General features: G+C 46.6%; 1 protein-coding gene across 1 annotated transcript; it reads left to right on the top strand.

The window, feature by feature from the left end:
* Positions 1-108: 108 nt before the first annotated feature.
* Positions 109-26582, top strand: Bsdc1 (BSD domain containing 1). Its single transcript, XM_041652360.1, has 11 exons — positions 109-150; positions 360-420; positions 3924-4040; positions 6102-6269; positions 8747-8801; positions 11060-11175; positions 11555-11623; positions 12001-12079; positions 12975-13445; positions 23455-23558; positions 25384-26582. Exons 1-11 carry the CDS (start codon positions 140-142, stop codon positions 25414-25416), a joined length of 1284 nt encoding a protein of 427 aa, XP_041508294.1. The 5' UTR covers positions 109-139; the 3' UTR covers positions 25417-26582.
* The last annotated feature ends 386 nt before the right edge of the window (positions 26583-26968 follow it).

Below are 26968 nucleotides of genomic sequence, written 5' to 3'. Positions count from 1 at the left end.
TGGGGGAGGGGGCGTGGGTTGGGCGGAGGGCTGAGCTTTGGACGACGATTGGGGCGCGCGCTTGGGGGCGGAGCCTGAGGGGGCGGTGCCGTGTCGGAAGTCAAAGGTCGGTAAATAGTGGTGATGTCATGCAGGCAAGATGGCGGAAGGGTGAGCCTGTCGTTCCTCCCTTTGGCGCCGGGGGCCTAGATTCTCCCGAGGTTGGGGTGGTGGGCCAGGATCCTTGTAGGGGACAGGCTGCCCGCGCGGGTGCGGACCGAGCTGAAAGGGCAGAGCGGAGGCGTGGTGCGATGGGGTAGGGAAGCGGCCCGCAGGCCTCACCACACTGCGGGGCCTCCAGATGTGTCTGTCTTCCACAGGGAGGACGTGGGGTGGTGGCGGAGCTGGCTGCAGCAGAGTTACCAGGCAGTCAAAGAAAAGGTAAGCCGGGCCGGCATCCTCCTCTTCTCCTTGCAACCGGATCCTGCTAGCCCTGCCTGGGTTTTTCACGCTTCTGGGAGGCCAGTTGGAAGAAAAGGATGAGACGCCACCACTAGCAACACCTTACCCTTACAGCAATCTAAATATTAGAGTATATGACAATCGCTACTCTCAAGACAGCCCGGGAGGGTACAGACCTTAGCTGAACTTGGGGCCTTAACAAAGCTCAGTCCGGAGGGGAGCGGGCAGCCGAACAAAATAGCCGCTTAGTTGCTTTTGTAAATACGGTGAAAGGAAGGTGCCTGACATCTTGTCCAGACTGGGGAGTCGTGAGCATGCCCAGGAAGGTGTAATAGAGAAGGTGAAGAGCAGGAACCAGGTAGAGATGAGGATCGCAGAGACACTGGTGTCTGGTGAGCCCTGTCTGAGTGAGAGGTTTTCAAAGGAGAAAGGAGATTGATGGCCAGAGAGTGGGGACCTGGGGAAATGAAAGGCTAAGTAATCCCTATGTAGGGAGTAATGCTTGTCCCTGCATAGGCTGTGCCACTGGCTACTCCTGTTTTGTCCCATGTTACTTTATTTAAAACCAGCCTAAGTTGTGGAAAAGCTAATTACTATTTACCCCAAGCGAATGAACTGAGTTCTGCTTTAGGGCAGACTCCAGGAGGCTTCTGATCCCAAAGCAGCCCAGTACTTTAGGAGCGATTTCTGTTTGTTTGGTTTTTTTCTTCCCTGACCTGGGCACTGCTGGATAGTCACTCAAGCTACCGCCCAGCACAGCTGAGCATTTCCCCTGAGCTGTTTGCTTTGTTGAAGAGGGAGGACTTTTCACTAAAGTTTACTATGAGATCTCAAAGTAGCGTGTTCCGGCAAGGAAAGTGTGGCATTCATTCAGCGGGCGGAGCAGGATGTCTTCCTGTGTGTTTCGAGGCTCCTCTCAGAAAGAGAAGACTGAATTTAGTTACTTACGTTTATGGGAACTTGGGCAATTCATCTTTTGGTTTGTTGTTTGTTTGTTTTGAGGCGGTCTGATTGTTTATGTAGCCCATGGCCGCTCTGGAATGCATAAGTAGACCAGACTGGCCTCAAACTCATAGAGATCCACCTGCCACTGGAGCACTGGAATTAAAGGCACAGACCACCATATTTGGCTTTGACCAGTCTTTTAACCTTTCTACGCTGAAAAATGAAGTAATAATACTGGTCTAATGGGTTGTCATGAGGATTAAATGATACAGAAAGCTCTAAGGACCATGTGTAGCACTTAGGAATCATGCAAGCATTCATTGTTTTTATTAAGTACTAATTATAAATAAAGCTTAGACAACATCACCATTTTTTTCTCTTCCACCTTTTTCTTGCTCTTTTGCTGCTTTCCTTGCCGTTGCTTCCCATCCTGACTCCCTTTGGATCAGTCACTTTTCTGCTCCCTTAACATACATTGCTCAGAGCCTACAATTTTGAGAGGGCCTGATAATCTGCCTTCTGCTCCCGTCCTGAGCCTCCTGTGTGTCTATATTGTTCATCCAAGTGCACACTCAGACACAATGTTAGAGAAGGCAAGGTTGTGTCTCTCCCCACTCTTAACAGGGTCTAGGTGCTCTAGAGAAGGAACGGGTAGCATCCTGCCCTGCCCTAACAGGGTCTAAGCACTCTAGAGAAGGCATGGTTGCATCCATCCCGCTCTAACGGGGTCTAGGCGCTCCCCAATAAACCTTTCATTCTCTTATTTTTCTCCTCCCCTTGTCTTCACAGACTTTAGAAAACAGGAGGTCAGCGATTCACCCCCTCCCCACCCCTGAAGCCACCACACACACTTATCACGAGTCACACACATTTCTCACTTGCCAGCTTATCTTTCTGGAACTTTCTACAGCTCTTGACACTAATATGTGCCCCTCCCCAACCCGTTTTGAAACTTAACTCTGTTGAGCTCATGTTTCTGTCTGTCTCTCTTTTTTTTTTTTGGTTTTTCGAGACAGGGTTTCTCTGTGGTTTTGGAGCCTGTCCTGGAACTAGCTCTGTAGACCAGGCTGATCTAGAACTCACAGAGATCCGCCTGCCTCTGCCTCCCGAGTGCTGGGATTAAAGGCGTGCGCCACCATCGCCCGAGCTCCCGGCCTGAGCTCGTTTCTCTGCCTGCCATTTAAGGATGGGGCTCTGAGTCTCTTTGTCCTTAGCTCACAGCTATGGGTAGTCTGCAGACTCTTCCTGTGGGTCACCTCCCCTTGGGAATTAGTCTCCTTTCTTTTCCTAGAGCCTTCAGTACTTAAGGATAGCTCTTACTGGACAACTACCCAGATAGCCTCTGGCCTCCTTGACTCTAAATGCCCAAAACTACGCCAATCACTAATGTAACATATTAAAAATGAAAACGTGCAAAGCTTTAATTCAACACTTGGGAGCCAGCGGCAGGCACATCTCTGTGAATGAGTTTGAGGTCAGCCTGGTGTGCAGAGCTAGTTCCAGGATGGTCTCATCGTGCCCTTCCTGCTTCAGTCCTTCAGTGGCTCCTCACCGTCTGCTCACAGTCCTGTCAGGGCAATGAAAAGTAGGCAGCCCCATCACAGGAAAAAAGAAAAACAAGAACAGGACACTCCAAACATGCTTTGGCTGGGCATGAAGGTGCAGATCTATAATCTGGGCATGATGTGCAGTCTTGAGGGAGGTGGAGGGAGAGGATCAGCCAACATAGTGAAACCTTCTCAAAACAAAGCATCCATGTGAAATGAGGGGACTCACAAAGTGGGGTGAGCACAGGTGGTTCAGGAAGTCATCTTGAAGTTGGTGGACATGATATCAGCAACACGGACATAGAAGGCAGCTGAGGACCAGCTGGCTCAAGCTAGTTCTGAAACAGGTTGGTTGGACAGGAGCAGATACCGTTCAGTCCAGAGAAAATTAATGGATAGGCAGAACCTGGAGCAGTGAGACTAAGACTAAGGGAGAATCCATCCTTCCTTGGAATTAAAAAAAAAAATCACATCCATCCTTATTGCCTGCCTGTGGTGGTGCCCATAATCCCAGCACTTGGAAGACAGAGACAGGTGGATTTCTATCAAGTCAGCCCGGTCTATATAGAGAGTTCAAGGTTAGCCAGGGGTAAAGTCAGACACTGTCTCAAAAATATTTTTAATTAAAAAGTAGTAAGTCACATACCTTTTATCATATTGGAAATTTCAAGCAGATAGGACTTATATCAAAGCAAGTTTTCAGTCGGTTTGGAGAGTAGGTATGTGTTCTTCCACTTGCCACTCTGCTTTCGAGGTCATTTGATAGGAGAGCAACAGTGACTAAATGAGGCGCACCCCTGGGACCTAGTTATGAGTGCCAGGGCTGAAACTCAGTCCCTATGCTAACGAGCAGGCGTTTCCCTCTCTGCCGCCGGCTAATCCAGGTCGGGGAATTGAGACAAGTAAGCATTATTCCCAAACCCTGGCTCTTCTGTCACCCGACGTGGAGTGATGGTGCCTGCCAGCTTTATCCTTCTCTGTCTTTCGTAGTCCACTGAAGCTTTGGAGTTCATGAAGCGGGACCTGACAGAATTTACCCAGGTGGTACAACATGACACAGCCTGCACCATAGCAGCCACCGCCAGTGTGGTCAAGGAGAAGCTGGCCGTGAGTACTACCCACCGTGATGGCCGCCCTTCACAATGTGGCCTGCTCTGGGATCCTGGTGGGGACCCCCAGCTTTTCCCTCATTAAAACCAAACAAAAAAACTTAGGGCCAACTAAATATAATTTTTAAAATAATTTTGTTTGTGTGTGTGTGTTTATGTGTTTGTGTGCACACTGTGCTGGGTTAGAAGACTACTGTGGGAATTGATTCTCTCCTGACTTCAGACCGTCAGCCTTGCATGTGCATTATTCACTGAACCTTCTCGCCAGCCCTAAATGCTATATTTTTTTTTTCTTGTTTCCTCTGACAGTTTTTTTTTTTTTTTCTAATGCTATATTTTTTAACATATTTGTTTTTATCCCTTTGGTCAGTCTGTCTGTCTTTCTTCCTTTTTTCTTCTTTTTTTGTTTTTTGTTTGTCAGATAGCCTAGACTAGCTCAAACTCAGTTTTGTGTCAGAGGATGGCATCAGACTTCTGATTCTCCCATCTTTATCCCCAAATGCATGAACCAACATACTTGAATCTTAACTGATTTTTTAATTATCTATTTGTTTATCTAAATGTGTGGGTATTTTGCCTGCATGCATATCTGTGTACCAAATGCATGCAGTGCCTATGGAGGGCAGACAGAGTCTCATCCCCTGGAACTGCAGTTACAGGTGATTGCGAATCACCATGTGGATGCTGGGAATGGAACTTGTGTACTTAAATCATTGCAGGCCTCATTCTACAGTATCCAGTTTAACAATAGTTAAATTAACTACAGTTACCTTCATGGCAGGGATTTTGGATATGTCTAGGCTAGGCTTTTCTTTATTTCTTTGCACACCCATTTGTTTATCTGCATTTTCTACAATGCATTATTTTGTGAAAGGAAAACATTTGTTAAAATAATACAGATGTGGAAAAACTATTAACTTATTTCCTTGACAAACAATTTCTTCAAACTGGGAGCAAAAGTATCCTTACGCCCCACGACTCATCCCAGACCCTCTTTACTCTTTACTACTAAAATGACGTGGATCTTCTTTGACTGTGTGTGTGTGTGTGTGTGTGTGTGTGTGTGTATGTATGTGTGTGTAAGTGTGTAAGTGCACATGTTCATGTGGGCTTGAAAATATGTGTGGTTCAGGCTGGGCAGTGGCAGTGCACACTCTGTAATCCTAGCACTCAGGAGACAGAGGCAGGCTGATCTCAGTGAGTCCAACCTGATCTACAAAGCAAGTTCTGGGACAGCCAGGACTAAGAAACCCTATCTCAAAAAAGGGGGGGGGGCAAAGGGGGAGAAAAGAAATACATGTGGTTCATGTGCTTATTTGGTTCACGTGCATCTGGAAGCCAAAGGACAACCTCAGGTGTTGTGAACCCCGCCACCTTGTTTGTTGAGACAGTGTCTCTCACTGGGCCTGAAACTTCTCAGCTAAGTTAGACGGTGCCCTCTGGCCAGCACACACCAGGGATCTCCCAGTCTTTGCCTCCTTAAATCTGTCACCACACCTGGCCTGCTACCTGCATGTGTGGGACTGAACTCAGGTCATCAGGCTTGCATAGTAAGCTTCTAACTGAACCATCTCCCTACCCCTCCTGCCAGTCTTTGATCAGCCAAGTTGGCTTTGATGTTTTGATGTAACAACCAGTTGAGCTCTCTTCAGGCCTACCTTGGCCCTGTTCAACATCCCCAGCTGGGACTAGAGGGCTCTACCTACCTCCTCCTCCAGTCTGAGATGGGGAGATGGATGGATGGTTTTTTTTTTTTTTTTTTTGTTTTTGTTTTTGTTTTTGTTTTTTCGAGACAGGGTTTCTCTGTGGTTTTGGAGCCTGTCCTGGAACTAGCTCTTGTAGACCAGGCTGGTCTCGAACTCACAGAGATCCGCCAGTCTATGCCTCCCGAGTGCTGGGATTAAAGGCGTGTGCCACCACCGCCCGGCTGGGGAGATGGATGTTAAGCATGTCTTATATCCTCACACCTAGTGCTCCTCTCCTGATGCGTCACCTTCTAGACCCCAGATTGCATTCCGCTCCTAAGACACTATTTTCCTTTCTTTGGTTTTCTCTGCAGACGGAAGGCTCCTCAGGGGCAACAGAAAAAATGAAGAAGGGGTTATCTGACTTCTTAGGGGTGATCTCAGACACCTTTGCCCCCTCACCAGACAAAACCATTGACTGTGATGTCATCACCCTGATGGGCACACCCTCTGGCACAGCTGAGCCATACGACGGCACCAAGGTATTCACTTACAGCCTTTGCTAAAGAGTCAAAGCGTTATCTATCAACCTTTTATCATAAAAGGAATATATGTTCAGTCTAAAAATATAGACAAGGGGATTGGAGAGATGGCTTAGTGGTTAAGAGCACTGGCTGTTCTTCTGGAGACCCTGAGATCAATTCCTAGCAATCATGTAGTTTACAACCATCTATAATGATATCTTGTGCCCTCTTCTGGCCTGGAGGCAAACTTGCAGGCAGAACATTGTATACATAATAAATAGATAAGTCTTTAAAAATATAGACAAATTTGGCCAGGTGGTGGTGGTGTACGCCTTTAATCCCAGACCTTGGAGGCAGAGACACGTGGATCTCAGTGAGTTTGAGGCCAGCCTGGTCTACAGAGTGACTTCCAGTCAGGGCTGTTACACAGAGAAATCTCTCCCAAAATAAATAAATAAATAGGTAGATAAATAAATAAATATAAAAAAGATAATTGCTTGGGGTTTTTTGGTTGGTTGGTAGGTTTTTTTTTTTTTCGTTTGTTTTATTTTGTCTTTTCGGGTTTTTCTAACCACGTTTCAGTGTCTTTAAATTCTTGCAAATGAGTACTAGAAAGATGGCTCAGCTATTAAGAGCACTGATTGCTCTCCTAGAGGACTGGGATTCAGTTCCCAACACCCACATGGCAGCTCACAACTGTCTGTAACTCTAGTTCTAGGGGACTGGACACCCATAGCAAAATACCAATGCACATAAAATAAAAATAACTTTAAAAAATTCTTGCAAGGGGGCTGGAGAGATGGCTCAGCGGTTAAGAGCACTGGCTGTTCTTCTAGAGGTCCTGAGTTCAATTCCCAGCAACCACATGGTGGCTCACAACCATCTGTAATGAGATCTGGTGCCCTCTTCTGACCTGCAGGTATACATGCAGGCAGAACACTGTATACATAATAAATAAATAAATCTTTTAAAAAAAAATTCTTGCAAATGAATATAGATAGCATTATTCAGTCACTTTCTGGTGTTACACATTTGGGTTCTTTTCAGTTTTCAGCATTAGTAAAGACCTGAAAAGAACATCTTTGGGGCATAATTTGTTTCATATTTCATTCTTTTAGACTAATTTCCACTGGAAATAAGTCTAGCAGTCAGAACCCATGAGTACCAACTAGAGCAGTGTGTTAGTGCTTCTGTCTCCTGTTTCCTGGGCCGTCTCTCTTTGTTGCATCTTATCACATTGAATTGCCATTCCAAACTTGCATTTCTGGGACTGTTTACTAACATGTGCCAGAATTTTGAGATTTTCAGTGATAAGAGTCTAAGTTATCATAGGGATTCATCACTAAAACGTACTGCTGAAGTTCCCATGCAGACAGCCCATGCTCTGTCTGGTCTGGGGAAGAAGGGCCTTTCTGTTTATCAGCTGAGCTGGGCTTCCTGTGGCCCCAGTAGAGCATCGCTTTACGGTGCATTTGGTAGAGTGGCTCTGAAATTTATCTTTTCTTTTCTCTTTTCCTGGGCCTAACTTTGTTCCCTGCTATGTTGGCTTTAAACATGCTAAGCAAGGGTCCCACCACAGAATTACATCCCAGTTCAAGATTTTTTTTTTTTTTTTTTTGACTTTTCGAGACAGGGTTTCTCCGTGGCTTTTGGTTCCTGTCCTGGAACTAGCTCTTGTAGACCAGACTGGCCTCGAACTCACAGAGATCCTCCTGCCTCTGCCTCCCGAGTGCTGGGATTAAAGGCGTGCGCCACCACCGCCCGGCCAGTTCAAGATATTATTAATGGAATTGTTATCATCATTATTTGGTTTATCAAGACAGGGTTTCTCTGTGTAGTCCTGGCTGTCCTGGGACTCAGTCTATAGAGCAGACTAGCCTCAAACTCAAGAAATCCACCTGCCTCTGTCTTTACTGGGATTAAAAGTATACATTACCATGCCTGGTTATTATTGATAAATTTTTTGTTTGTTTGTTTGTTTTTAATTTTAGGTTTTTCAAAACAAGGTTTCTCTGTGTAGTTCTGCCTGTCCTAGAACTTGCTCTGTAGACCAGGCTGACCTCAAATTCACAGAGATCCTCCTGCCTCCACCTCCTGAGTGCTGGGATTAAAGGCGTGCGCCACCACCGCCCGGCTGTATTGGATTTTAATTTTGGGACACTTAAATTATCTTACAATTTGCCCTTAAGTTTGGATTTTATTAACATAATTACATTTGACTTTTTTTTAATTTCATATATTCAAGAAGTTATACTATAATTTTATAATCTGTTTACTATAATTTCTCAGTTCTCAGGGTTGGAATATTGGGTAAGAGACTATTTTCCTGAGGGTCTTAGTTTTGGGGGCTACTTGAGTACCACTATATCATTAATAACCCATGGGTTTGGCAACCAACAAGGGGGAATCTGGGTTGTAGCTGATTTAATGCTATGCACAGAGGGGATTTTCTCTGCATCCACCTCCCCAGAATTTTTCTTCTCTCTTGCTTACAGGCTCGCCTCTACAGTCTGCAGTCAGACCCGGCAACGTACTGCAACGAACCCGATGGTGAGGGGTAGCAGTGGGGGTGAGCTAATGGGGCAGGAAGAGGGAGAAGATGTGGACTGTAGAGGGTCTCTATTCTAGATGCCACAGGTCAGGTAGCTCTGCATCCTGGGAACAGAGTAGGGTCGATATTACCTTATACTCTATGCAGATTATTGATCCCTTTCTTCCCTGAATCGCAGGTATTTTAACCCTAACTCTGTCTCTTGGAGAGACTTTGGTCTTACAGTCCCTTATCCTCTCTGTTCAGTTGTCTGCCGGAAGGGATTACTGCACCTTTGGGTTCCTGTCCACTATGCCCCATGCTAGGAACTAGAGACCAGAAGTGAGTTAAGCCTTCAAGCTGGCCATTCCTTCAGAACCAGGCTGCAAAGAGAAAGAAATGGGAGTCAAAGAATCAAGCAGAGGTAGAAAGAGTGGGTTGACTCTGCAGAATGGCATTGGTGTCCAGAGGAATGCACTTAGCTAGCTTAGCCTGTGGAGCCTGGGAGTAATATTTAGTAGTGGAAGGTTGTTCAGGCAAGGGCAAGAGTATGTTTAAAAAGCCAGAAAGAATAGTGAGCCCTTTTGGCGACACTAAATTAAAGTTCATGAGGAAGTGAAGGCAGCCAGCAAGCTGGTTGGGAGAGGGCTTTTGTGTATCAGAATAAGTAGCTAGTGTTTGGTCACGAAAGACTTATGATAGTGATTCTAGACTTTCCTTTAGTCACAGAGGCCTATAAAAATCTATTGACAGCAGGTATGATAGCATGCTCCTAAAATGCCAGCTACTTGGAAGCTGAAGCAGGAGGATTGAAAGATTGAGCGTAGGCTGATCTGTAATGATGAGTTCAGAGCCAACTTGGGCAATTTAGCAAAACCTGTACCAAAGTAAAAAGGATTTGGGATTTGTTTGCGTAGCATACACAAGGCCCTCGGTTCAATATCTAGTACCAGAAAAGTTTTAAAAAGAAACCAAAACAAAAACCTGATCACAATGATGCCCTTTCTCTATAAAAATGTATGTGTAAGGCCAGGCATATTGGTGCATGTGTTTGTTAATCCCATGATTTGGGTGGCAGAGGTGAGTGTATCTCTGTGAGTTTGAGAGCATCATGCTCTACATAGCAAGTTCCAGGCCAGCCAGGGCCATGTAGTGATACACTGACTCAAAAAAATAAATAAAAATAAATAAATAAATAAAACATACATATATATGTGCATACATATATGTGTGTGTTTACAGTGTTGGAATTCTTTAATTTTTGAAGATTTTCTGTGGACCCTCGCTTTAAAAGCTCACATTGTAGAGGACTGCTGAAGAGTTTTGAGGCCCCAAATGATCATCTTTTGTATTTTGTAAAGTAGCCCATGAGGCTGTGTTGTCAAGGAAGAGACAAAGATGGGAGCGTGACGTAGGGGTGCCTAGGGATCCCCTTGTCAGAGGTAAGGCCAGAGCCTGGGGAGGGGTGGACTGAATGGAGAGGAAAGGATGCAGCAGGAGAGCCTGAAGAAGGAGAGTCAGAGCGCACAGGAGGAAGGAGCTGGGGTGTCTTCTGGGTTTCCAGCAGTAGCCGAGTGGGGACAGACGTGAGTACATGTAGTGATGGCAGTTAACTCAGGGTTGCAAAGAAATAGGAATTGTCAGAAGAGGCCAGAATGATTTAGGGGAGACACATGAGAAAAGGCAAAGTGGGTGGGTGGGGGCTGGGAGGCTGGAGAGATGGCTCAGCAGTTAAGAGCACTGGTTGCTCTTGCAGAGGTCTTGAGTTGAATTTCCAGCAACTGTATGGTGGCTCACAGCCATCTGTAATGAGATCTGGTGCCCTCTTCTGGCCTGTAGTCAGACATACAGGCATAACACTGTATGCATAATAAACACATTTTTTTAAAAAAATGGCAAAATGAGAAAAAGGAGCTCGGGCCGACTTAGACTGTTCAGAGGAGGAGGAAAGGAATAAAAGAGGGAGAGGTCCTGTCACATGGCATAAGGGAGAGACACAGCCATTGTCTCTGACAGTATGGGTCCACATTGAAAAACGCTGTTTCTACAGCCCATGCAGAGGATGACGTGGCAGCAGAGATGGGAGACCTTGGTCCTTTCAGGAGATCTTGGAAGAACCCACCCGACCCTTGCTAACTCTTCCCCTTGGATAAAATGGCTTTGAAAATAACCCTTAAGCTTCCTTTACTGTTCAAGTGCAGGCTTAAGTGTTCTCTCTGGTCCCAGTGTTCTTTCCCTAGACACAGGAAACTGACCATCAGCGTTTGTCCCTCTGCAGGGCCCCCGGAATTGTTTGACGCCTGGCTTTCCCATTTCTGCTTGGAGGAGAAGAAGGGGGAGATCTCTGAACTCCTTGTAGGCAGCCCCTCCATCCGGGCCCTCTACACCAAGATGGTGAGGGCCCAGCCGGCAGGACCTCAGCTGGCTCTGAGGTGTTGGGAAGTGGGAGGGATGTGTGTAGTGGGAGACCCTGTAGAGCCAGATGGGCCATGTGCTGAGCCAGGAAGCTGCCAGGAAGAGGCTGATTTGCCAGGCTTCTGGCAGTCAGAGATGGTGAGAAGTGGAAAGACCAGCAAAGTCTTATGGCAGTTCTGGTCTCCTTTCCTCGCCACACTGGGCCCAGAAGGTGGGTTTGGTTGGATTAAAGTGGGGTAGAGGGGCTTTGTTGATTACTGCAAGGTCACTTTGTGTGTCTGCTCTAGAGTGATTGGGAACAGGCTGATAGGACTTTATATATCATTCCCCAATTCTCATCTCCATTTCCTCCCTTCAGGTTCCAGCAGCTGTTTCCCATTCAGAATTCTGGCATCGGTATTTCTATAAAGTCCACCAACTTGAACAGGTATGCTGGCCTAACTGGGGGAGACCCCATGACTCAGCCCTGGGGGAAGCAGACTTGTGTCAAGGCAAGAAAGAGTTGAAGACTGTAGTCCTTGGGCTGGAGAGATGGCTCAGAGGTTAAGAGCATTGCCTGCTCTTCCAAAGGTCCTGAGTTCAATTCCCAGCAACCACATGGTGGCTCACAACCATCTGTAATGGGGTCTGGTCTTCGAGCATAGACACAGACAGAATATTGTATACATAATAAATAAATAAATTAAAAAAAAAAAAAGAAGAAGAAGACTGTAGTCCTTTCTGGGGGTGCCAAGGGTTCTACAGTTATGACAGGGCCTGAGAGAAGGGTGCTGTACCTCCTGATCTTTATTCTTCCACCCTCAGGAGCAGGCCCGGAGGGATGCCCTGAAGCAGCGGGCGGACCAGAACATCTCTGAGGAGCCTGGCTGGGAAGAGGAAGAAGGTGAGAGGCCTTGAAATGAGATGGCCCAGGGACAGGCTTGGCTGTAGTATTCTAGAAGGCCTGAGAGGACATGGCATCCCTGGAAAAGCAGGGAATGGGTGCTGCTTGTGTGCTGAGCAGTCAGCTCTTACAAGGAGCTGCCGCAGGGCTCGTGGGACCTAGAGTTTGGGTACAGAAATCATATGTGCCAGTTGGAACAGATTGTCGTGTCACACATGAACCTGCTGTTGCATAACTATTGAGAAGCACACTGAACATCTAGATTCCGTCTCCCCGTGTCCCTTCTACAAAAGACTACAGGATTGTGGTTCAAGTGCCTGGTACTCGAGAGACGGGGGAAGGCAGATGTCTATGAGTTCAAGGCCAGCCTGGTCTACATCGTGAGTTCTAGGTCATCCGGGGCTACATAGTAAGACTCTATCTCAAAATAAAAAAGACAAGACTGTAGGTCAGGATGTGTGAAATACTTACACTGTATATCCAGCCCCCACTAAGAGCTTAGTGTATGGGTAACCTCTAGTGTATGGGTAATCTCTAGTGTATGGGTAACCTCTAGTGTATGGGTAACCTTTAGCAGAAACCAGTGTCCCTTCTCAGTAATGGGGTAGCAAGTTGAAAGTATGTCCTGGCTTGCATAGGATGGAACAGTCTGACAGGAACCTAGAACAGACCCACTTCCAGGCCTTGTCTCAGGCCGTGTTGTCAGCAGTCCAGCTTGGCCTCTGTAGAGACGAGACTGACTAGCATGGACTGTCTGATGAAGAGCCTGTGCTGAGGTAGCACCGAGAGACATGGGCTAGTCTTCACTGTAGTCAACATGACAGGACGTGCTTTCCAAGGTTGTCGTGGGGCTGACTGGGCCATACTCGCCCTTTCGCTACCTTTCTCTCCATAGAGGAGCTTGAAGACATTGCACCGTCTCCAAAAGAGGCAAAGGTTCCAAAAGAGACCAAAACCTCCCCAACCCCTGAAGCTGGACCTGGTCCCCAGAGCCCCTGTGAAGATACTCCAGTGGAACCCCCTGCAGAGGTGACTCCATCAGAGAGCAGTGAGAGCATCTCCCTCGTGACACAGATTGCCAACCCTGCTGCTGCACCAGAGGCGCCAGTGCTGCCCAAAGACCTGTCCCAAAAGCTACTCGAGGCATCTTTGGAAGAACAGAGTCTAGCTGAGGACGAGGGGGAAACTGGACCTCCACCCCCAGTTCCCTCCAAGCCTCCAACCCCTGCAAGCAGAGCCAGTGGCCCAGAGCCCAGGCCTCCCGCCAGAGTAGAGACCCTGAGAGAAGAGGTACCCACAGACTTACGCGTATTTGAGCTGAACTCAGATAGTGGGAAGTCTACGCCCTCCAACAATGGCAAGAAAGGTAGGTCTGGAGGCCTGAGTACAAGGGGCTCTATGAGCAGGGCAAGCAGGAGCTGCCACCATGCATGTCAGTGTGTCTGTGTCCGTTGTCATGATCCTAGGAGCAGATACACTTCATTTGTGATAATGGGGGGAGAACTATATGGGAGGATATATATATTGTCATACTCTATTAGCTAACATTTACATGGTCTTTGAAGGATACATTTGCAAGTTGTTTGGGTCTTTTTGTTTGGCTTGGTTTTGACTTTCGTTTTATTTTTATGTTTTATCTGTTTATCTGTGTGTACTGTCTACATGCAATGTCATTTTTTAAATTTTATATACGTTAGTGTTTTTCCTCCATGTATGTCTGTCTCAGTGAGGGTGTTAGGTCCCCTGGAACTGGAGTTACAGACAGCTATGAGCTGCCATGTGGTGCTGGGAATTGAACCTGGGTCTTCTGGTAGTGCAGTCATAGCTCTTAATTACCATGAGTGTGTCTTCGTTCGGGTTTTTGTTACCATGAAGAGACACCATGACCATGATAACTCTTATAAAGAGAGCATTTAATTGGGGTGGCTTGCTTACAGTTTCAGATTTCAGTCCATTATCATCATGGTGGGAGCATGGCAGCATGCAGGCAGATGCAGTGCTGGCTACATCTTGACAGGAAGTCAACTGAGACACTGGGCAGTATCCTCACCATAAGGAAACCTCAAAGCCCACCTCAACAGTGACATACTTCTCAACAAGGAAGCTGTACCTACTTCAACAAAGCCACACCTCCTAATAGTGTCACTCCCTATGAGATTATGGGGGCCAATTACATCTAAACCACCACACAGAGTCCAGGAGAAGTCCCAGTCCCTGAGACTGAAGTTACAGGCAGTTGTGAGCTACCATGTAGGTGCTGAGAATAAACCCAGAACCTCTTAAGTAGCCAGTGCTCTTAACTTCTGAGCCCCTGGCTTTGACTTTTTGAGACAGGACCTCACTATATAGCTCAGACTGGCCTTAAACTATGTAGCCTAGGCTGGCCTTTAACTCTTGGAACCTAAGCTTCCCAAGTGATAGAATTATAGGAATGAATCATCACCATGTGCAACATGGTAGGGTTCTTTTTTGTTTGTTTGTTTGTTTTATTTTTCGAGACAGGGTTTCTCCATGTAACTTTGGAGCATGTCCTAGAACTCACTCTGTGAGTCAGTCTGGCCTCGAACTCACAGAGATCTACCTGCCTCTGCCCCCCAAGTGCTGGGATTGAAGCTTTAGCATGTGCCACCACCGCCCAGCCATGCATGGTAGGGTTCTTAAAATCAACAAAACCAAGTTTATGTCAGGCCCTGTGATAAATGCCTCATGGTTTTGAGCATTTCCCTTTCCTTGGGTCCGTACTAATATCTTCATTCTACAGATGAGAAAAAATGACGTCTAGAAATATTAAGTAACTTTTTCAAATTTTAATGACTGAGAAGTGGAACTCCTAGCTTCAGCCCCAGGTCTGTGTCTGCCTTGAGTCCATGATCATGCCATTACCAAACTCTTGGCCCATTTCTACTCTTAAACAATTCGGCTCTGCCCCTGCTGGGAACCCGTGTGTGTGTGTGTGTGTGTGTCTTTTCCCTGGAAAAGTGTGGAGCCCCGGGAAAGTTAGCGTCTCCAAGCCTTGTCATGAGCCATGGAGACAAACCTTGAGCCTAACTTCAGGGAAACTCGGCTGAGCCACCTTCCACAGCAGGGCTTCAGTTGCATCTGTGTAATGGAGTCTTAGGGTGGAGACTGCATTTATGTGAAAGAGCAAACTTTTCAACTCCAGGAATTAAAGGAGAGGTACAGCTGTCAGCTTTCTGAGTCTCCCAAGATCCTGCTGCAGATTGTGACCCTTGACAGGCATGCTGCCGTGAAGCTTGCCCCTCAGGTGAGGTCTGGCCTGCAGCACGATGACAGCTTCAGGAGATGGGACATAGGCTCACCAGAGCTTCACCCTGCTCCCTGATGGAAACTTCCACATTTCGAGACTCTAACACAGTGCTCCTGTTAAACTTTGTTCAGTGAGGTCATCCATCCATCCATTGAATCTGCCTGCTCTTTAGGAGACGTGGAGGGGGGCAGGGCAGAAGGGACAGTCTTTGTGATAGAACATGATGAGCCGTTTGGGGCAGGTTTGATGCTGGAGGCATTCAGAGAAAGGAGGACTCTGAACATCAGCAGTGAGTCATCAAGGAGACAGCTGGAGAGTTGGGGCAGGTGCTGAGGAGTCGCAGTCCAGCTTGAGGGGACATGACTAAAGCCCCCCTCCCATACTTCTCCTGGGTAAGGGAGACACAATAGTGGGAAAGTTGGTTCTCTTTTGTTCTGTTTTGTTTGGAAACTGAGTCTCATTGCGTACTCCTAACTGGCCTGGAACTTACTATGTAGACTAAGCTGTCCTGGAATTTACACAAATACATCTGCCTCTTCTTCCCAAGTTCTAGGATTAAAAGTGTGTGCTACCACGCCCAGCCTGAGCAGGTTCTTAATTAACGAGAACTTATCATCTTAAGCTGGACTCAGGTGCAGAGCAGACAAACCCCAGCTGCGCTCATGAGCCACGTAACTTAGAAAAGTTACTGCTCTTGTCTAAGCATCTGCTTTCTCTTCCACAAATGGAAATTGTTTCAGACCGCCCTCAATCAGAAGCAACTTTGGTAGAGCCCTGCTTTGGGGACATGGTGATAGCCATCATAGAGTCCTTTCTATTGCTGTGATAAACACCATGACCAAAAGCAACTTGGTGTGGGAGGGTTTATTTCATCTTCTATGTCCAGGTACCAGTCCATCACAGAGGGAAGTAATGCTTGCTTCGGGGCAGGAGCTCAAGGGAGAAACCTGGGAGCAGAAGCTGATGGATGCAGAGGCATGGAGAAGTGATGCTTACTGGCTGTTCAATCTGCTTTCTTACATACCCTAGACTACCTTCCCAGGTAGTTGCCACCCACAGTGAACTGAGCCCTCCCACACCAATTGTCAGTCAAAAAAATGCCCACAGAATGACCAGACTGAGCGAAGCAGTTTCTCCATTGAGGTTCCCTCTTCCTAGATGACCCTAACCTTAGCTGTATTAAGTTGACCAAAAACACAAAAACAAAACCCTAACCAGCATAGTGCTGATGATAGGCAATATTCTTGGAGTATTTTCTGTCCCAGGCCGTGCTCAGCACTCTGTCTGCCTATCACTAGAGTCTCACAAAGCCCTTGACGAAAGCCTGGCGGTGTTAGCACATGCCTTTAATCCCAACACTCGGGAGGCAGAGGCAGGCGGATCTCTGTGAGTTCGAGGCCAGCCTGGTCTACCAGAGGTAGTTCCAGGACAGCCACCAAAGCTACAGAGAAACTCTGTCTCAAAAAACAAAACAAACAAACAAAAAAAGCCCTTGATGATTGGTGCGGTCCCCTACCTCTCTCCTGGTAAAAGTTTACAAAGCTGCAAAGGTGGCTCCGCAGTTAAGAGCACCTGCTGTCTTTCCAGAGGGACCGGGTTCAGTTCCCAGCACTCACATCAGGCCTCTCAAAGCCACCTGCATCTTCAGTTCCAAGGAGTCTGATACCCTTTTCGGACCTCTGTGGGCACCTACACTCACGTGTACAGATAACATGTAAATAGAAATAAAAATAATTTTAAAAATTAAAGAGAGGGCTGGAGAGATGGCTCAGAGGTTAAGAGCATTGCCTGCTCTTCCAAAGGTCCTGAGTTCAATTCCCAGCAACCACATGGTGGCTCACAACCATCTGTAATGGGGTCTGGTGCCCTCTTCTGGCCTGCAGCATACACACAGACAGAATATTGTATACATAACAAATAAATAAATATTAAAAAAAAAATTAAAGGGGGGCTGGAGAGATGGCTCAGTGGTTAAGAGCATTGCCTGCTCTTCCAGAGGTCCTGAGTTCAATTCCCAGCAACCACATGGTGGCTCACAACCATCTGTAATGAGGTCTGGTGCCCTCTTCTGGCCTGCAGATATATACACAGACAGAATGTTGTACACATAATAAATAAATATTAAAAAAAAAAAATTAAAGAGAAAAGCCAGTCAGCCCCCTGAAGTCAATAGGAAGATCACATTTAAGACTGAAATAATCTATAGGAAGGTGAACGAGCACGCACAGAACCTGATAGGAATGGGATGCCAGCTTCTGAGATTGTGGTCATGAGGGTTGTGACTACACCCACTGTTTTCCGGAGGGGGGTTGAGATAGGATCTTACTATGTACCCCAGACTGGCCTCATATTCCCTTCATTTTTGTTTAGTTTTTTCAAGACAGAGTTTCTCTATGTAACATCCTGGAACTCACTTTGTAGACGAGGCTGATCTTGAACTCACAGAGATCCTCCTGCCTCTGCCTCCCAGGTGCTAGGATTAAAGACCTGTATCCCTATTGCCCAGCTTCCCCCTCCCTTTTTTGGGTGGGGGGGCGTTTCAAGACAGGGAATCTACAGAGAAACCTTGTCTGGTGGGGAGCAGGGAGAGAACACTGCTCTTACAGAGAACCTGGGTTCACTTCCTAGCACCCACATCCTCAGGAGGATTAAGCCACCTGTAAGTCCAGCTGCAGAGATCTGCTCTCCTCTGGTCTGTAACTATGCGCACAAGCATAAACCTCCACACAGACACACACAAATACACATGATTAAAAATAAATCTATAGGGCCAGGCATAGTAACACATGCCTTTAACTCAGGAGGCAGAGGCAGGCAGATATCTCTGAGTTCCAGGATAGCCAAGGCTACACAGAGAGACCCTGTCTTGAAAAAAAAAATGTAATAAAATAACTCTTTGAAAAAAATAGAGTTATGATTCCTGATACTCAAAGTTCCCCTCAAAGTGCATGTACACACATCCACTCTAAGAACTACAATTCCGGGGCTGTAGAGATGGCTCAGCGGTTAAGAGCACTGGCTGCTCTTCCAGAGGTCCTGAGTTCAATTCCCAGCAACCATATGGTGGCTCACAACCATCTGTTGTGAGATCTGGTGCCCTCTTCTGGCCTGCAGGTAGGCACACAGGCAGAATACTATATACATAATAAATACATAAAAAAAAGAACTGCAATTCCATTTAGAATTTGGCCGCAAAGCGGATGATTAGGAAAATAATGATTGAAGCTGTACAGAGTTGTAATACTAATGCTCCTAACCATCTGCTGTGCACACCTTCACACGCTTGGCCTGGGATATGATACCCCTAAACTACAGGTGAGGAGAAGCTATGGTGTGGGCGCTAGACTAGGACAATGGAAATAGAACAGGGGGAAAGTCTCTGTGTGTGGTAGAACTAGAAATTGAACCCAGGGCTTCACAAATGCTAGGCACTTTTTTAAAAAAGATTTATTTTATGTATATAAGTGTTCTGTCTGCATGTACAACTTTATGCCAGAAGAGGGCATCAGATCTCATTACAGATGGTTGTGAGAATTGAACTCAGAACCTCTGGAAGTGCTCTTAACTGCTGAGCCATCTCTTCAGCCCTCTAGATAATATTTTTTGAGACATGGTCTCATCCAGCTTAGCCTCAAACTTGTCAGATAGCTGAGGATAACCTTGAACCTTGACCGTCTGGTCCTTCTGCTTCTACCTGCTTCCCACATGCTGGAATTGTAGATGAGTGACACCATGACCAGTTTGCACAGTGCTGGGTCCAACCGAGAGCCCCATGCACGCTGGGCAAGCATTGATTGACCAAGCTATAACCCCACTCCTTTTGTTTTAAGAAAAGGTTTTAAGTCGGGCAGTGGTGCAGTGGTGGTGCACACCTTTAATCCCAACACTTGGGAGGCATAGACAAGCAGATCTCTGTGATTGTGAGGCAAGCCTGGTCTACAGAGTGAGTTCTGGTATGGACAGCCAGGGTTAATCAGAGAAACCCTGTCTCCAAAATAAGGAGAAAAAAAAAAAAGAACAATAGAAAGGGGGTCTTTTTTAAAGATTTATGTTTTATGTGTATGAGTGTTTGTAAGTATGTCTATGCACCACACCTGTGCCTGGTGCCTGCAGAGGCCAGAATAGTACCTTGAATCCCCTGAAACTGAATCTATAGATAGCTATGAGCTATTATGTGGATGCTGGGATCTGAACCAGATCCTCTGCAAGAGCAGCAAGTGCTCTTAACTACTGGGCCCCTGGTTTTTGATTTATTTTTGTTTTGTTTTTTGCTTTATTTTTAATTTGTGTGTGTATGTGTGTTTCTCATTTGTTCATGAATGCAGGTAGCTGCAGAGGCCAGAAAAGACTCTCAGATCCCCTAGAGCTGAAGTCTAAGCTGACTGGGAAACTGACTGAGTCCTCAACTAGAGCAGTATACAGTCTTAATTGCTGAGCCATCTCTGCAGCCTGAGCCTTGCTTGAATCATGATCCTCATGCCTCTCCCTCACAAGCGTGTGTCCGCACACGTACATGAGTGTACTTTGTTCTTGCATTGTTTTCTTCAAAACGGGGTTTCTCTGTGAAACAATCCTGGCTGTCCTGGGACTCACTCTGTAGACCAGGCTGGCCTTGAAAGAGATCCACCTGCCTCTGCCTCCCAAGTCCTGGGATTAAAGGTGTGCGTCACCACCACCCAGCCCATCATGGTGTGTACATGGTGTGTACTTTATTCTTATTCATAGTGGTTTTTATTCTTAGACATAGCAAACCTGAGCTCTGGGCATGGGGGTTGTATTTGGACAGTTGGGTACTGACTCCTCTTCCCTCTTACCACCCCCACCACATCCTAAGCCGACACGAGGCTGGATCTGTGTGCAGCAGAGCTGCTCCAAGGGGCACTTGCCTCTTCAGATTCTCTGCAGAGCAGGGAAAGGGAAGTTGGGATGAGTATGTGACCTACAGCCCTGGGTTAAAGGCCCTACTTCACTATTACCTGTGGAACCTGTTTTTAATCTCCATTTATCTGAGGAAGTAGAAAAGCTATTACACAAAAAAATTACACTGTGGGTGATAGTGCCTTCTGGTTAGTAATTACCTGAAAAGGCACACCAAAACAGAACAGACCCAGTTGTGAAGGTTCTGGTGGTGTTTGGTTGGTTGGTTGCTTTTTCAGGACAGGGTTTCTCGTAGCTTTGGAGCCCCTCCTGGAACTACCTCTTTAGACCAGGCTGGCCTCGAACTCACAGAGATCCGTCTGCCTCTGCCTCCCTAGTGCTGGGGTTAAAGGTGTGCGCCACCACCACCCAGCCCATCATGAAGTCTTAATGTCCTTAAGCAGATCTTTTTACATGCCCCTGTGTGACCAAACAGGAAAGTGATTGACGTCTGTGCCATTAAAGTCTTTGTTCTGCCATGTATCAGTTAGTACTGTTGGTACCTGTCCTGGAAGGTAGAAGTGGAACCCCCAAGTGTCAGTTGATGTGTTTTCATTTCTAGAAGGCTCTATCTTAGCATTTAAGCCTGAAGGGAGTTTTTAGGTTCGAGAGATCAGTCAGAGCAGACCTACAGCCATGCAAGGAATTGGCCAGGAATCTGTCTTTTGACCCACAGGAAGCCACACTAACTGATAAACACATGCGTGTCCCGAGGGCACGGCACACGGAGTCTTTGGATACAGGATTAGAACTTGTCTTGGCTGTAGGTCTGCTCTGACTTGCAGTGGACCGCATGTAAAATTACTTAACTCTGAGATAAGACCTTTGAAAGAAATATGACCCTACTTCTCCATTTGTTAATTATCTGCTATATTCAGCGTGTAATTGGCACTTGACACTCAGACCCCTAATTCAAATGCCGTTGTTTCTCAAACAGCAAGCTCATTTCTAACACAGAATCCTGGGCTACACCTGCCTGCTGAGTCAAAATGCAGGCCAGGGAGAGATCTGTGTTCTCTAGTAAGCTTCTTTAGTGGTCTCGCAAAGACGGTGATTTGCCCTTGTTACATTTTTGCTGTTTGTTTTTAAGACTGGATCTCATGTGTCCTAGGCTAGCTTTGAACTCACTAAGTAGTTGAGGATGAACAAGAACTGCTGATCCTCCTGTATCCCAAGTGCTGAGATAACAAGGTGTGCCAGTGCTCCTGCTGCTGTTTGTCGTCAGTGCTGGGGACTGGACCAGGGCTTTGTCCATGCTAAGTGCTTTACCAACTGAGCTACTTTCCAGACCTTTCCCCAGCATAATGGGAATGATTTGCAGCTCGGAATAATTTGCCCCGTACTACACAGTAGGTATAATGATCAGTCCAGGTCTGCCAAGTTCCACAGACCTTGACTACACTGCATGATGGGATGAGGAGACCCCAAAAGGCCCTCCGTGCAGAATGTGCAGCAGGACAGCTATCTCTGTAGGTCACTTCTTACTGATAATTTTGACATATATGGTTTCAATATTACCTAGAAGAAATATTGTCCGAGTGTGTTTAAAGCAGATTGCACTGTAGCAGATTTGCACGAAGCAGCAGGTGGTACAGCCAGTGGTAAACTGAGCAGGGCCAGGTCTTAAATCCTGTTAGCTCTTTGGGCCATAGGCCCTCTGCTGGAACCCTTGAGCCCTGCCTTTACCACATAAAAGCATCCAGACGACATGAAAACAAGGGACGGGGATCTGTTCCAAATTTTTTTTATTTTTTGTTTTTTGAGACAGGATTTCTCCGTGTAACAGCCCTGGCTATCATGGAACTAGTTCTGTTGACCAGGCAGGCCTTGAACTCAGAGATTCTTTGCCTCTGCCTCCCAGATGCTGGGATTAAAGGATTATACCACCACCACCCTGCCCCCGAAGAAATTTTTTTAATGACTTTTAAATTTTTTTATTTTTGAGACAGGGTCTCTTCTCAAAAACACCCAAAAAAGGATTGTGCCACTTAAAAGATTTTATATGTATGAGTGTTTGCTTGCATGTATGTCAGTGTTCCACATGCATGTCTAGTGCCCTCACATCAGAAGAGGGTGTTGGATCCCTTGGAACTAGAGTTACAGAAGGTTGTGAGCTGCCATGTGAGTACTGAGAATAAAGTAACAAGTGCTTTTAACCAGCGAGTCATCTCTCCAGCTGTGTGTGTGTGTGTGTGTGTGTGTGTGTGTGTGTGTGTACCTAAACTTGTGAGTTGGTTCTCTCCTTCCCATTCCGTTGGTTTTGGGGGTTGAACTAAAGTTGTTAGACTTGACACCAAGCATCCGCTGAGCCATTCTGAAGGCCCTGTGTTCCATAGAAACAGTGGATTGAATTTGATAGGGGAAATAGTTGTCCAGCTGCTGACTTAGATAAAAGGTCTGTGAGTATTAGGTATCAACTTGATGTTCTAGACAACAGGAATTGTAGAAGGAAAAAACACAAATATTCCTGCCCTCTTGGAGCTCATGTTTAGATCCTTTATTACTGGATAATAAGCATAGTTAGCCTGAGTATATGTTAGAAAATATTTACACCCTTTATTATTGGACAATAAGCATAGTTACCTGAGTATGTTAGAAAATAAATGCAGTGGGGAAAAGAGAGGAGTGAAGGGGAAGGGTTGTGATTTAAAATAAGGTGGTAGAGTTTGCCCAGCTTGAACTCGTGATTCTCCTGCCTCTTATGCAGTCAGTCCTGGGGACAGAGCCTATGGTCTTGTGCATGGGAAACGCTGAGCTATATCACCAGCTCTAAGTGTAAGAGCGTGTGTGTTTCCAGGGATCTAACTAGACCTTGGTAGTGTTGTGTTATCTTACTACTGAGTTATATCCCTTACAAACTAAATTTTCTTCTACTTCCAGGATTTTTCCTTAGATTTCTACAAGTAAAATCATTGAGCCCAATGAAAGTGATTCTAAAGATGTATCGTGCCATCCCCTTTGAAGATTGCCACCAGACTGGATCATGGTGGCAAATCCCTGTAATCCCAGCACTCGGGAGGCAGAGGCAGGTCCATAGAGCCTGGTCTATAGAACAAGTTTCAGGACAGCCAGAGCTGTTACACAGAGAAAACTGCCTCGAGAAACAAAACAAAGACTGCCAGCACAGACACACACAAGTGAGCGTGCCTAAGTACCCACGCTGCTTATTACATGTCGCTTATGATTCCAGGCTCAAGCACGGACGTCAGTGAGGACTGGGAAAGGGACTTTGACTTGGACCTGACTGAAGAAGAAGTGCAGGCGGCACTTTCCAAAGTGGGCGCCTCCGGCGAGGTAAGTCGCCCTGGTCGGCCGGAGCAAGCTAGTGCAATGACATCAGGGTGGAAGTCCTTCCCCAGCACTCCTTGCTCCCTGCTATGACTCCCTACCAGGGAAGTGAAGTAATAGCTGCAGTAAGGGATGCTGCTGCTCAGTCCTAGGCTGGATGCATGAATGAGTTTTTGACCTTAGGTCTGTATCACAGTCACCCAAGGAACAAGAACAAAACAGATGCTGAGCAGGGCATGGTGACACACTCCCAGTATAAACCCAGTGCCCAGGAAGACACGGAGATTGCTGCTTGGAGTATGTAGCAAATTCAGGCTGACCTGGGTCTGGATTAAAATAGAGAGATATAGATGTTAAAGCCTGCCCCTGGTCTTGTGACTTATGGGGACAGAAGGCCTTTGATTGAGACCAAGTCATTTAACTTTCGTCCTCATCTAAAGTAAAGATGGAAAGTAGCTGGCTTAGAATTCTTAGCAAGGTAAACCAAGAAACACTCTTTAAGTGCTGTGCCTGTCATATGTCATCCAGTAGACATTAGTGACAAACACCACAAAACCCATTCCTGCTATTAAGTTTAAATGGACCTTTGATTGTTTTCATTCTTTGCTGCCTCCCCAAATCAAGAGTTGGTCCAGTTTCAGCCGAAAATGATGGCACACACTGAGGAGACAGGCAGACAGATCTGTGTGTTTGAATTCAAGGACAGCATGGTCTACATATCGAGTTCTAGAACAATTAGACAGGAGATCTGCCTCAAAATAAAACAGAAGTGGGCAGTTTAGAGAAAGACACACAAGGTCTGAGTCTTTGTGTGTTTTCCTCTCTCTCCTCTCTGTTCTCTCTCCCCTCTTCTCCCTCTCTTTCCTTTTCCCCCATTGTGGGGGTTATCGATAACTCACTGTATCCCAGGTTGGCTGTGAATTTGTAGCCATCCTCTTGCCTTAGCCTCCTGAGTTCTGGGATTGCAGGTGTGAACCACCAGGCTCAGTGACAAGGACCTGGTTTTTCATATTAAAAAGCTGGGGAATTAATGACCTTTTGCAACTATGACCTCACTGTTACAATAATTCTATTACTATTACCCCATGCCCTCTTCTGTCTTTTAGCTCTCTAGAACCTGATATGCTTGGCTGGGAATGTGACTCTGGTCAAGCACTCGCCAAAGCATTCAGGAGGTTCTCTGAAAGAATAAGCAAACAGTCAACAAAACCTACTAGGCAGTATACCTGAGCAGGCCACTCAGTCCCTCTGCAGCAGGAGTCAGCTGGAAACAGGCCAAGAGTAACAAGGCAAGAGGACAAAGTTAGGGTGCAGAGCCCCTGGAGAAGACCTTGTGCAAAGAACATGCATCCAACAGGAGGGGGAGGAAAGAGTCCATTGACCTGTGATGGATCCAAGTCGAGACTGCCTAAAGCTTGCGCGACTCCTTTAAAGTTGACAAGAGAGATAAAAGTTTTAGCTATATTGGCATCTGCAGCACCCTGCGACCCTGGTCCTAGTCCAGTGCCACTCTCAGTTCTTGGCTTTTACAAAGCATGGCCTTTGTCAGCTCAGCAGTTAGTAGGTTCTCCTTTTGGGGACTGCCTAACTCCTCAGGCAGGCCATCCCTTGCAGAGGCAGAGCTAGGTTTAGTTGGTAGAAGTAGAATTTGAAAGCAAAGAAAGCAGCAAGCCCTTCCTTCAGGCAGCTGCCTCTGTGTTCCCCAGTGTGGTCCCTAAAACTAGGGATTACTTGTGGGAATGGGCCCTTTCCAGTGGTAGCCTTGCTCAGCAGGGGGAGGTGGGCTTGGGCTGCCTCAGTGTGTGCTCTCATTATCTCCTCACCTTTGCAGCTGGAAGATGTGGAGTGGGAGGACTGGGACTGAGGAGAGCCAGAGCAAGCAGCTCCCCACCCAAGACATATCCCACCTCCCTTGCTCGCTAATCTCAGCCAGCCTTGGAAGACACTGAGAATGTCCCCCCCAAAATGGCCTCTACCATCCAGAAATTGGTGCAGATTCTGATGGCTCCGTGCTGGCCCTCTGCTCACACCTTGGAAGAACCTTTCCAAATACAAATCCAGAAGTCTGACTTGTGCCAACTTTAGGATGACTTAAAGGGAGGACCCGAACCCCACCGGAGAGCCTGCATTTCTCTACTGTTCTAGGGACTCCTGCTGGGAAACCTCCTGGGGTAGCTGTCTTCTGCACACACAGGAGCTGAAACACAGGTCTCTGAGAAGGCCATAAGCTAGTGAGCTAACAAGGGAGGCTAGCCACCTGCCCTTGGCTACACAGGGACAGTGAATAGCGTTTTGGTTCCTGTCTCAGTGAGTAAGAGGCAATCATCTCTGGGAAATTTGCCTCTCTCTGGAATCTCCCTCCCAAGTGTTTTCCACTCCTGTGAAGGTCCTATGGGTTCAGAATCTAAGACCAAATCTTGAATCTCCTTTAGCCCACACCGGGATATCCCTACATCTTCCCAGGGCTTTTTCCTGTCAGATGCACCCAAGTCCTTAGCCCAGCTGTGCCACTGCAAGAGTCTGCTCTTGTATTTTTTCCCCTCCCCAAGAAGGGAGGGAGCCACTTTCAGGCCCTTCTGGGTGTTGCCTGGTTGGATACCTGCTGCGAACAGCCACCTACCTTGACTCCCATAGCATAGGACACAAGCCAGCTGTGAGCTCTGTGAAGTGAGCAGAAACGTGCTCAGCCATCTGCAGGCCTGCTTCTCCTCAGCCCTCTGCTGAGGAAGGACCTCCTTCCTGAAGACTTTCCGCCTGGGGCTCGGTGAGGGCTGCACAGAGACCCGGTGCTTCAGATAGAATTCTGGTGATTCTGTGCTGGTGCATCCCCTAGTGACTTAAAGAGATCTTGACAGGGGCACCATGAGTAGTGGGCACCTCGCTTCAAACCTTCAGAGAAGAGGGTAGAATGAAGAGAATGCTAAATCTTTTTTCTTTTTCTTTTTGATGGGATGGGATTTTTCTCTTTGTAATTTTTAGTTTAATTAACCTTTTGGTTGTTTGTGCAATATTATATATTTTAAATTATAATGCATCTCCCCAGAGTATTTTGTAGCTGGGAAAAGGAAAAAAAAAAAGAAAAATTCTAACAGCTGTTAGTTTTGTAATTAAAAAGGAACAAAAAGCAAAGTTTGTCCTGAACCTTTTACAGATTTGTCATAACAGCATTAAAGTGATTGAACAGAAGCCAGAAGTGTCTGGGGATGTTTCTGTCCCCACAGCTGCAGGTGTGACTTCCTGCCCGGAGCTGGCACTATAGGTGGGGTACAGCCTGGGTCCTGAGGCCTCTGGGTTGAGAAAGGGATGAGCCCAACCCACGGAGGCAGGAGGCCATTTCTTCGTCTCAAGGACCTTTGCTTTTGTGTGGAAAACAGGTTGTAGTACCTGAGCAGCTCCAGTGGGGCATGTTCCTTCTC

The sequence above is a fragment of the Microtus oregoni genome, unplaced genomic scaffold, assembly GCF_018167655.1.
Source record: "Microtus oregoni isolate MIOR12 unplaced genomic scaffold, Mior012 000005F_ref0000423, whole genome shotgun sequence".
In the NCBI taxonomy this organism is placed as follows: domain Eukaryota; kingdom Metazoa; phylum Chordata; class Mammalia; order Rodentia; family Cricetidae; genus Microtus; species Microtus oregoni.
This window is presented reverse-complemented; position numbering and strand designations above follow the sequence as displayed.

Bases quoted from the DNA above. Each gene is read 5' to 3' on its own strand.
- Bsdc1 (XM_041652360.1), top strand. The intron at 11,176-11,554 runs GTGAGGGCCCAG...TCCTCCCTTCAG, and splicing joins GGGCCCTCTACACCAAGATG to GTTCCAGCAGCTGTTTCCCA. The intron at 12,080-12,974 runs GTGAGAGGCCTT...TTCTCTCCATAG, and splicing joins TGGCTGGGAAGAGGAAGAAG to AGGAGCTTGAAGACATTGCA.